We start from the raw sequence: 12179 nt of genomic DNA, 5'->3' as shown, positions 1-12179 counted from the left end.
GAAAAAAGGCTAAGAGAAAGGACTTTGAATGTTTTCATTACAAAGAAATAATATTTGAGGAAATAGGTTTACCTGATTTAAATGTTACACAATGTATATATGTATGAAAACATCACAATGGTACAATTTTTATGTATCAATAAAAATAAAAAATAAAAATTATGTATGTAAATATATAAATAATTAAAAACATATTTCTATGTATGTATTTATATATTGGAGCATAAGGTAACATATTCTTTAAATATATATTTTAAATTCCTTTTAATATACAGTACATGCTTTACATAAATGTATATGATATACACCTATATTTTAAAAGTATTAAATGAATCAGCTGCATGCATACATTATATATTATATATAAATCAACATTTACTATACATAGTATAGGATATATAAAACATTACATTTATAAAAATATGTAAAAAATGTACATATATATGCCTGTGTATATTTCCTAATAGAACTTAGTTTGAAAACTTAGTTTGAAAGCTACAGGACTTGAGGATAGTAAGGAAAAAATTTATAAATGTCTTTTCAAATAGAAGGTTCTACACCAGTTATTGGCAAACTTTTTAAAATGGAAGAGCAGCTCAACATCACAAGATCACTAGTACAGTCTTTTTCGCAATTATTCAACTTTGCTGTTGTGGCAAATGCAGCCACACAGCACATATGTGGTGAGCATTTCCATGTCCCAGTAAAATTTAGTATGGACACCAACATTTAAATTTCATAATTTTCTTCTTTTATTTTGTAACCATTTAGAAATATAAGTGCCATTCTTCGTGTAAGAGATATAAAAAGCAGTGGGGTAAGGCTACTTAGCTCCAATCTATAGATTCTAGCCATCTGATGTAGCCTTACCCTCAGGATTACTGCAGCAGACAAGGGCAGGTCTTGGGGATGGGGTGAGTTAGGCAGCCAAAGCTGTCAGACACTCAGGCAGTCCATGAGCACAGCTAAGGTATATCATCCCTATGGCAACAAGGACTTTCCAATAGCTCTTTGCAGTAAGGAAACATGCATGAATCTTGATTTATGCTTGAGCCTCAAAATCCCATCTGTCTTACCTCCCTGCATCTAGCACATTTTGGTCTAGAATGTCAGCTCTGTGGTGAACAAAAGACAGAGGATACGCCAATATTTGTGTGAGCTTTCTGTTTCCTTATCTGCCACATTTGCATCCGTAACACTAATAACAACAAGTATAGAATTTTACAAGTTCTTAATGGGAAGAATGCTACATCAAGATGAAAAGACATGGCTTCCAATCCACAGTTATTACTAATATCCGAGTGACTTGCAAAAATTACTCAGACTCTCTGGACATCAATCTACTTGTTTGTAAAAGAAGGATTTTTGAAGATTTGTTCCTCTGTATAGACAAGTGAAGTTCCCCTTATTACAAACATCATTTTGCTTAGAAGCCTTAGGTAGGAAATAAATTTTGTTAGAGATATGGGGAAATTACAGAAGGATACATCAAGTAGCAGAAAAGCAGGCTTAAACAGTCAATTCACAGTTGTGTCTACTGAATTTTATGATAATATAGGACTGCAGTCCTTTGTTTTATGATTATTTTTCTGGAAGCTTCCCTGTTTTACCCGATTAAAGGACCTCTAGTGTGTACTCCACTTCTTTTAAGGAAAACAAAAACGTGTTTTTATAAAACCTGTGAATTAAGACTTTGAACCTGCAGATGGTGCTATGATACTATTTTGAAATGGTTGTCCTTTCTTGTTAAATTTGTAGCAAAAATGCAGTTCTTTTATTTGGTTTAATTTTAATCAGAGGTAATAAGATTAAGTTTTTTTCTCTTTACTTTTGTGCTGTGTTTTTATAATCAGAGAAACCAACTTTGCTATTGGAAAAAATCTACACCAGTTTCTCTTCATGAAAGCTAAACACTGGCTTAGAGCAAATAATCAACTTTTATATCCTTTTCCTGCTTCTTGTCCAGTGTTGATTTGTCTGTGATGCCTAATCCACTTACTTTGCTATTGCTGATCTTAAACAAAATTGCTTCACTGAGAATTGGGTGACGAAGAACGAAGGAGAAAAAATTCCATACGAGAACCATTTCAACCTCTAGTTCATAATAATCAGTTAAAAAATATTTCCTGGAATTAAGCCACAGGAACTCTGGCTTAAGTCAGAGCTGTCAACTGGGGAACAAATTTCCAGACATTTTGAGATTTAATTCATTTAATTTTTCTTGTAACTGGATTAGAAAATATGATTAAGAATAGCAAGATACTCTTTTACTGAATCATTCTGACTCTATCCTGCAAAATGGATACCAAAATTTTAAAGTACAAGAAAGAAAGAGGGCTTTAGAGCTGTCATCCTCTGAGGAATGTGACCACGGAAATGTAGGAGAATAGATACCCTAGAGTTTTTTTTTTTTAATAAAAGGGAAAGTATTTTGCTTTGTTTTCTATGAAAATTGTTGAGGTAGCTGCATTTTGACCTTAAACCCTGATTGAATGTATGCTAGGCTAGGCTACTCTGAGTTTAAATCCCAAAAATAGAAATTAAGCATTTGTCAAAGTACTCAAGTTCTTTCTAACTAATCTTTGAAACCGTACACTTACAAAGTGACTGAGTCAGGAACGGTCAAAAACTATCCGTGTGGATATGTGTATTGGGGGTGTAGAAAATGAAATAAATCTGCATAGTGCAATGACTTAGAAAACTGAGGATAACTTTTTAAGAGGAAGGAAAATTCCATCCTTGGGAGTATATTCTCTGGTAATTATTCTCGGATGGTTCAATATAGTGTATGTGAAATGCACTGGAAATTATGATATTTTATACAGAATATGAAATAGCAATAGTGATGTCACCTTGTACAATAGCATGCATATCATACTGTCCTAAAGTCTTCCTTAAACTTTTCCCCTAGCATTATTTTCAACATAAAGGGAATGTAATGACAAAAACGTAAAAAACTACTTCTGGGCTGCTTTTAAAATAAGGATAGATTTCAAGAAAGACTAACTCAGGATCTATATGAATACTACAAAAAAATTAAAAAGGCAGCAGGAGAATTGATGCTTTATAATAAAGGAGAGTTACACATTCATGAGCACAGTGAACATGAGTGTTTATTGCTTTCTCCATTTGTTTAAGCATGAAGTCCTTATTTTTTAATGGAATCTCAGTGGCCCTAGCTATAACACTATGATCATTCTCTTAGTTCATTTTAACTAGTTAAAGATTAAGAATTTCGCATTAATGTTGATAATTTTGTTTTAAAAAGGTAAATTTCCTCTTTTTATCCTACTTCTTGAAGTTACTCACCTTAAATTTATATAAATCAGACATGACGACAATATAATACGAACTTCAAGACTTATTCATCCCGTGAGATTACCACTGTGACGTCTTTCAGAAAGCTTTGTGATTGCTCAGCCCTAAGTGCAAGCCCTATAAAACGAGGGACTTTGAAATGCTGCTCAGGGTAGAGTGCAGAGCTGTAGCTGGCAATAGCAGCCAATCCTCAGCCAGTACTGGGGCAGGGAACCAGTGGAGCCTTTCCTGGCCTTCCAGGACTCCTTCACCCAGGACAGCTCCAACACTCCCAAGAAGACAAGTGTCCTGAGGAACACTCAAGGTAGGTGAAAACTTCCTTTCTTCCTTTTCCTTGAGAACTTTGAAACTTTTCTCAAGATATATTGAAATTCTCTCTCTCTTGAAAAGAATTTTACAGTGTTCCTCCTTTGCAACAGCAAAAAGACAAGGTTCTCAAGTCATCTGGTAAGAACAGAATATCTCAGTTTCTCTGATATGACTGGGTTTTCTGACTCCTTTTGTTTGGCAGATTCTTTATCCTGCTTGCTCCTTTACAAACTACTGATTCAGAAAACTAATGCATTGAAGTAGGTTTGCTTGTATACATATTTTTGATTGAGGGTTTGGTGAGGATATTTGCTTTTTAAGTTTTCAACTTAAATTTAAGTGCTCATTTTTCCTATTTTACACACTGAGTTAATGAACCTAGAAAGCATTTATTTCCTCTTCATTTAAACTTAAGGAATTTTTTAAAAACTTACAGAATTAAGTATAAATACTGTGATTTCTGTAAGGAGCCAGAAAAACAGAACTTGAACACCTAATTTTTTTATCCAGAAACTATTTAGAAATGAAATGTGCAAGTGTATTAAATGCAAGAAACACAAGCTTTGTTTTTAAATATATGTTTTTCCATTTATGGAAAAATTTGTTTCAATGACAATATGCTATTCAATGACTTTTGGGGTATTAATTTTCATTCTTAATTGAGCTAAGTTACTTAAACCCAGGCTTAATGAAATAAATTTCCAGTAATATCTATAATGAAGAGAGAAAAAAGAAATACATATGAAAATTCTTTTTCATACTGATATATATCTGTACATTATATCTCATATGCACACACAAACATACACAGACATGTGAATATAACTTGCCAGATTAGAAGAATTATTAAGTAGGCGATACCCCAGTTTTATAGTAGATACTAAAGCTTAAAGTAAAAAAAAAAAAAATCAGTTTGCTGAAACTGTTTCCTTCATCAGAAAAGACAGTGAACTAGGATGTTACAACTCTGTTACAAAAATATTGTTTCTGGGGTCATTTCCAGCATGACATTCAGTATGTGCTTGGGCCAACTACATCCCTGGGATGAGATGGGCAACAGGACAAAAAGGATCTCCTAATGTTTATGGAAACATCTGTCACCAAAAGAAATCTTGATTGAACAAAAGTAATCATATTGCAGTTTAACTCTTTCTTGAAGATGAAAATTACTTTTTTCTCAGCTATGCAAGAGCCATCAGAAACACTATACTAGACTCTTCAGTCTTACCGTGCTGGTGACGGTGTGATTGGGAAAGCTGAAGTGATTCTCTCTTTTCAGAGGCACAGAGATGGAAGCCAGAAACAAGCCCCAACTCCTCCTATTCATGACACTTTTCAGTGTCCTTTTCTCACAGACATTGGCCTGGCCTCTTTTTGAATCACCTTCTACTCTGAGGTATGTTTCCTTCTGAGTCGAGTTCACATTCAATTCAGACAATTTAATACTCCTTTATCTAAACAGGAATTTCTTATATGCTATTTTGGATAGCTCAAGATTTTAAATTATGTACTATTTATTTAAGTATTTTGATTACTGTGGTGAGCAATTTACTCTCCAACATCTAGTCGACAAGCTCAGCATCCTGGAATTTGGCTTCAGGGTATGAAAGACAGTACCAGTGATCACTTTTACATGTATTGTGGATCCCATTTCCAAACACAGAGAGGAGGGATTTGACTTTCATGCAACACCAATGCTAAATACAGATAATTAATACACTATTATCCATTGTATTCTCAGCTCAGCTCAGTTTCTGTAAGAAAAATAATTGTTTAGTTGCCAACCTAAGTTTCATTTTTCAAGGTCATCAACAATCATGGCATTAGAAGTTTATTCATGAAAGACGCACAAAATCAAGTTGGAAGAAATCTATCTAGGCAAAATGATGTTGCCAGTAAGAAAAAATTGAGGGGATAACTGATATACTAAGATGTATTGCCCTGTAGTATGCTTGGTTTGAAACAGAAATCCTTAGTTTTATTATTTGATGTGTTGCATTCTATATTTCAAATACATAAAGCACACCATAACTCATACTTAAACCTTTACCTGAAGTAAAATAGATTTAGATTAAATAAGTGAACAGTAAATTGAGACTACATTAGCTTGGTTTTTTCCTTCCAGTTTATAGGCATTCCTGTATCTAAAGGCAAAACCATCATTTGTTTGCTTATTTGTCCATCCCTAATTCTTTGCTTCGAGTAGACTTATGCTCAACAGAGTGAATAATTTCTCAGTTATTAGTGTTCTCTGGGAGATTAGTTTGTAGTCATCTGTTAGTTGCTCTGACAACTAGATAGCATAGCTCTATCTGAATGGTCATATCATAGCAATGGACAATCACAAGAATATTGAAGTTAGCATTAACTGCTAGCAGTCAGCTTTGTCATCACCAGAAGATACAAAAAAAAAAACCAAAAAAACCCAGGAGCTGACACTCCCAGAGGTTTACCTGCAGTAATGGTGAAAATATATACAAACATGATTTTAATAGTGTGTGGGTGTTAAAATGTGCACTTTTCCATAAACATGGTCATATTGCATATATAATTAGAATTCTTAGTCTTGCAGTATGACATGGTACACCCCTTGTTAGTGTTGTGTTAATATAAAGAATTAGAAGCCAGAGGCCCACAAAATTCACCGAATTTGAGTAACTATCCATAAATGAAATGATTCTTTGGGTTCAATCAACACAGAGAAATATATCATGCCAAAGTAAATCCTTAAATCAAAGCTCAAAGGCCTTAGAGAAAGCCAATGACTACTTAGTTCTTGAGAGTTATTTGGGTCAATTGATGCTAAATGTCACCAAATATTTGAATCACAGATAGTTTTAATATGGAATATTTGACTTTTTTCCAAGTGTGTGTGTTGTATAAAGTCTGTCTACTTGCTAAGTTTGACTTGGCAAAGTGAAAATATTCTTGGTGTATTCTTGCCAGTAAGTATTTTGCTTAATACTTTGATAGGATTGAATTAAATAGCACTCATGTTTAGTACATGTAGCTTATAAAATTTGGATAACTTATTTTTAAATGAGATTATGGAAGAGTTAACATTTATACTCTCATTAAAGAACCCACTAAATCAAATTATCCTGTTCCTATGTGGTGAATGGGTGAGATTTCCCAAGATTTTGAGATCTTTTTCAAGGTGCTGAAAAACCATGAGCATTAGCTTCTGAGAAGGAACTATGTTTTACTTCTAGTGCATTTTCCTCTGTAGGTTGGATGACAGCGTACAGTTAGAAGGAGCAAACGAACCTGATGAAGATTCATTAAAAGCAGACACTGACATCCTGCAAAGTGCATTAGCTGAAAGTGACGCACCCCATGATGATGTATCCAGGTGAGTTTATTTCTTATTGCTATTTTTATTTAGAACATACATTTTAGAAATGTAAAGATCATAGTTTTACCTAGATGTTAGTTTCACTGTGACACTATTATTATTTCATAACACTACAGATTCCATGTGAAATGGATCCATTCACATGAATATACCTGTTGTAACAGCTACACAGGATTTTCGTGTAGAGAGGTTATAACAAGCTAGGATGAACTAATCATTTACTTACATTCTGTTGCATTTGTTTTCAGTATCACAGATTGTACCAAAGGTTCCCTGATTGAGGAGGTACTAAGAGATCCATAATTATGTAAAGAAAAGTCTAGTCTAATACTTATAGCTGTTCATTTATAGAAATGCTAAGTAACTTTACAGTACAGACCAAGTACTCCACTCCAAACACAAAGTATAAAGTTACTCATTTGCTTGATAGGCCCTAAGATCTCCTTTATCTCAAGAGGTTTCTTTCCAAATACTTTAGTAGAAAAAATAATAAAAGATAAAGTGTGCTTGTGAACTTGCCACAATCAGCATATTTTTCAATTGTATTTATTTTCGTTTAGGGTAAAATAAAAAAAAGCACCATGAATATCTAGAAAACTAAAAACATATTTTTCTTTTCACACCAACATTTCTTAGAAAGGGATTAGTTTTAAACATTCTACCAGGGAATGATAATGAAATATATTTCTAAGACACCTCATTTCTTTAATGGTTTAGACTTGATCTAGAGAGATCTAAGTGACTCTCTTTTGTGACAGTGTTAGGAAACCTCCTTTCAATGTAAGTTTTAATGAGCAGCTTCTAAAATGAGCTGGCAAATGTCTTTGTTATTTAGTCAGCTAGAATAATATTATATAAAATAATAATTGTCCTTGCTTCCTTATTTTAGAAATGCCAGGCATGCTGATGGAGTTTTCACTAGTGACTTTAGTAGACTCCTCGGTCAACTTTCTGCTAAAAAGTACCTTGAGTCCCTTATTGGAAAGCGAGTTAGGTAAAGAAAATTTATTATTTTTATTGAACAAATTATCATTACTCAATCTGAAAATTATATTGTTAGTAAGTTATTTAGCTTGTTCTAGCTGACAAGTCTTTGATAATGTTCAATTTACTTAAATAAAACATTGTATATTCTTTAGTAAAATGTATCAGGTCCACGGATTAAGAAAGTATGGCTTTTTATAAATATCATATTCATTTATTCCAGACATACTTATTTTTCTTAAGTCCCCATCATTTACAAATCTGCAATCGAATTAAACTAGACTCAGTAGAAAATGTTCGGAACCTTGGTGCATTTGCTGCTACCTGTCAAAGTCTTTGATTTCCTTTTTCTCACATTCTCTAGCAGTAACATCTCTGAACACTCTGCACCAATGAAACGACACTCGGATGCAGTCTTCACTGACAACTACACCCGTCTTAGAAAACAAATGGCTGTCAAGAAATACTTGAACTCAATTCTGAATGGGAAGAGGAGGTACAGAAAAAAGAGAATCCACTAAAATGATAAACTATAAATAACCTTCAAATTTTAAGCTACATATGGAGACCTCCTATTGCTCTGTCACACTACCTACACTATGCAAAATACTCATTCTCAATCATGGCTGCTTTAACCTACCCTGGGGAATTTTTAAAATACTGATGTCTGGTCATTACCCATGAGCAATTACCAGGAAATCACTGCCTCTAGGGGTGCAACTAAGAGACTAGAGTTTTTGAGAGCTCGCTAGTTGATTATATTGTCTCTTCAGAGTTAAAATGATGGCTAGTCTGCAGCTGGGAACAGGTTTTATCAAAAGTGTCTTTAAGATTTATCCTTAGATTCTCTTTATTATGTTCATTTATTTTTAATTTAAAATATTTTTATCATCATATTATTGTTGCAAAAAATATGAAGTGCTTTACAAATTTGCATGTCATCCTGTGCAGGGGCCATGCTAGTCTTCTGTTTATTGTCTAATTTTAGTGTTTGTGCTGCAATGTGAGCACAAAAACTTTGATTTTTAAAGCACTAAAATACTCTGGTTTCTCTTCAGATCATATAAATCTTTCACCTTTAAAACACACAAGTGCAGTTAGCAATTTGCTCATATATGGAACTCCCTTCATCTGCTTATTCAACGCCTTTACTTTATTAAATTTAACTCCAACACATTTTGTATATTTGAGTTCTGCAACCCGTGTTTCTCTCTGCTGTGTAAATATTGGACACAATCAATACATAAGGAGTGGAGTGCTCTCTCTTTTTAATTCCAGTTATTTTTGTGTACATAATGAGCATCAAGGATAATTCTGTTGGGGTGAGATCAAACAAGACTACTCTCTTTGTCCATTAAATGATAATTCTGTAAGAATAATTTTAGACACCAAGATTGAGGAACACTTCATAGGTAATGACCAAATAACCAGCTTCAAAGCTGAGTGTTTAGCTCCAGTGCATTCTGTAAAGCATGGAGAGCAGCCTAGACATTGTGTTGTAATTGTTTCTTTAGAAACTTTCTCGACTGAAAGCCTTAACGTGTGCAATTTCCTTCTTCCGGTCTGTAGCAGCCAGGGAGAATCTCCCAACGTCCCTAATGAACAAGAGAAATGATGAAGAAGCCCTTTGGAGCAAAGCTGATTACAGCGGTGAGTGTGTTGGTGTATTCTTACTGTATTCTCACAGCTAACACCCAAGTGTGTAAGGAAGAATGACTTGGTTTCTCACCAAGTGACCTTATCTCATTTAAGGTGACCTTATCTAAGGACACCTCTGCCTGAGGTGGACCCCATCCCAGTAAACAGCCACCTTTTGTTCACATAAAAGAGACTCTCACTATGAGCAGTTTGGTGTCTGAGTGCTGCTGGTAGTTTATTCAGCCTTTCTCCTATCCTTGTGCTGAGATTAAAAACAACAGAGAAAGCTGACTCCCACTCGTAAGATAAACTGGCTTTATTTTTGAGAATAAAGCCATGTTGCTTTTATTAGTTTAAGATTTAGTCCCATGATTGTCTGTTAGCTCTCCATTTAGTAAGTACAGAAAAATATCACCAAATAGTTTGTTGTTTTGAAAACATCAAGGCACTCCAGGTATAATTGTATTCCTCGATATATAGCAAACTTCATGCAATAAAAGTCAAAATTTGACCTATGAAGTGACTGTAAGCCGAATAACCCCAATTAGATTAACTGTAAAATATTTTTTCAGTAGAGAAAGCATGCACAGATTATTTTTTCTTTTGTGAAGTGGTAAGATGGTTGTCAAGATTGCTTTTATATGAACATGGATGCAAGACACATTCTTTCCTGAATTATGTGAGCATTAATGTTTATATTAGCTCATACAAATCTATTTATAGAACTTGGCAAGTGCTTAATGAAATTTCATGTTATCACCATCTCAGAAGTTAGCAAATTTTTCTCTAAAGGGCTAGGGTGCAAGTGTTCTTATCTTTGTGGGCTATCTGGCTTCTGTTATTATAAGGCAAAAAGCAGCCATAGATAAGAAAGTTGTAAAATGAATGGGAGTAGTTGTTCCAATAAAACTTTATTTATAAATCCTGAAGGTGGGAGGGATTCCAACCCCTGACTAGGTCAAGGAGATTAAAGTCATCCCATACTCAGGCTAAAGGCAATTCACAATCTCACCTCAGTTCCTGGTGTGGTTATCTAAGGTTATCAAAAGAGTTATCAAGCATGGACAAGGTATTTGGAAGTCACTTGTCCTATTAGTTACTTTTGTCCATTGACGACATTAACCCTTCATCACTAAGAGAGGTGTGGAGTCAAGAGCTGCCTGCAGTGCTTTGTCACGTGTAGACATTTGAGAGAAACAGCCTCTTCTCAAAAACGAAAACTAATCACGTCCACTGCTTGAGTATGTTTATAAGAAGCCTTCTCCACCAAATTTAGAACTATGATAGGCACTAAGGCAAATGAATCTTTCCATTCCTTATAAATTGTAAGATCATTTATGAGATCCCATCTTTGTTATTTATGAAAGGGTGGCATTTGACTTGTTCTTTAAGTAGGAAATCCTGTGGGCTATTCATTTGTGACATGTGCAAAGGTATAAGTATTAATCACTAATTAGAGAGCCTTTCACATTATCACAGTTCCTTTGTGAAAATTGGGCTTCTAGAAGGTGCTCTCTTGATTCTGCCAGACATAACCCCTTTGTCATAGGCTTTTGGCAAGGGACAAAGAGAAATATATATTTACCAAGTGAGTGACTTTGTGAATGAAACCAAAATGATGTAAATAAAAATGCTATGTTTAATTCATTTATTTTTTTCTTTTTCAGAATTCTTGAAGGAAAATGATAAACAAAAAGTAATTACATTTTGAGTTCTACATAACTAATTCAAGAAAACAACTTTAATAGCAAAACCAAATAAAATATATTGTGCTGTGAATGCTGTGATTTATTTTGTTCTGGTGTAATAACTGTGATGTTTACATTGTAAATATTATTTGAGAGTTCTACAATTTGTCTTTAGCTCATGAAAGGTCTCTAATTTCATATGCTACATATTCTTTCAAAAATATATTTAATGATGAGTAGATGATAGGTTAATTCCAATTACATGATGCTTTTTGGAAGAGTAGCAATAGAGGAAAATTGATGTGTTTATTTATAGAGTATAGCTAACTATTCAGAAGAATAGAACAGATAATCAGAGTGTTTAAATTTGAATGCTAAGCAGATAGGGTGCTTAACATGTGTTAAGTAAACCTCAAATATCTAACAGAATACCAACAACAAAGGTAGAAAAGACATTCTTCCAAAATGACTTTTGGAAAATTCTGTTTTCCACATTTATAGGGACCTTTATCTCTAAAGGGATTAAAAATCTCTCAAATTAGGATCTGTAATTGCCAAAGGCTGTCACTTCAGGAGAATGACCCATATGTCATTTGACTTTGAAACTTCCTTTAGGCTTGTGTGAAAAGTATAACCTGAATGGAGGTCATGTTTTCCAGGAATAAATATTTTTTCCATAATCACTCAGAATTATGCTTGGTAATATCAGCTTCCCTCAGTGAAAGCACATTTGGAGACACAACTATTTTTCCAAAATGATTGTAAGAAATTAAATAGCAAAAATAAAGACCTTTGATTATCACTGCAGATTGTTTTTGCTATGATTTTTTTGAATGACTGTGCAGTAACTCATTTTAGCTCTAAAGTTCCCAGGCACTAGAAAATTT

The 12179-nt window shown here is 33.9% G+C and overlaps 1 protein-coding gene and 1 non-coding gene across 3 annotated transcripts; one reads left to right on the top strand and one right to left on the bottom strand.

Moving 5' to 3' along the window:
* Positions 1-3454: 3454 nt before the first annotated feature.
* Vip (vasoactive intestinal peptide) lies at positions 3455-11383 on the top strand. Of its 2 annotated transcripts, none has more exons than XM_074072114.1 (7): positions 3455-3622; positions 4907-5023; positions 6857-6979; positions 7872-7976; positions 8334-8462; positions 9536-9616; positions 11272-11383. In XM_074072114.1, the coding sequence occupies exons 2-6, from the start codon at positions 4917-4919 to the stop codon at positions 9579-9581; spliced, it is 510 nt and encodes a 169-aa protein (XP_073928215.1). In that variant the 5' UTR covers positions 3455-3622; positions 4907-4916; the 3' UTR covers positions 9582-9616; positions 11272-11383. The 2 variants fall into 2 exon arrangements, with proteins under 2 accessions (XP_073928215.1, XP_073928211.1); XM_074072110.1 differs by having other exon boundaries at positions 3456-3622; positions 8331-8462.
* Positions 8874-8977, bottom strand: LOC141416287 (U6 spliceosomal RNA). Its single transcript, XR_012441044.1, has one exon. It is a non-coding gene; the product is annotated as a U6 spliceosomal RNA (small nuclear RNA).
* Positions 11384-12179: the final 796 nt, after the last annotated feature.

This window comes from Castor canadensis, chromosome 1 (genome assembly GCF_047511655.1).
Source record: "Castor canadensis chromosome 1, mCasCan1.hap1v2, whole genome shotgun sequence".
In the NCBI taxonomy this organism is placed as follows: domain Eukaryota; kingdom Metazoa; phylum Chordata; class Mammalia; order Rodentia; family Castoridae; genus Castor; species Castor canadensis.
The sequence above is the reverse complement of the archived record's forward strand: the minus strand, read 5'-3'. Positions and strand labels throughout refer to the sequence as shown.

Bases quoted from the DNA above. Each gene is read 5' to 3' on its own strand.
- Vip (XM_074072110.1), top strand. From the start codon at position 4,917: ATGGAAGCCAGAAACAAGCCCCAACTCCTCCTATTCATGACACTTTTC. The intron at 5,024-6,856 runs GTATGTTTCCTT...TTTCCTCTGTAG, and splicing joins GAATCACCTTCTACTCTGAG to GTTGGATGACAGCGTACAGT. The intron at 6,980-7,871 runs GTGAGTTTATTT...TCCTTATTTTAG, and splicing joins CCCCATGATGATGTATCCAG to AAATGCCAGGCATGCTGATG.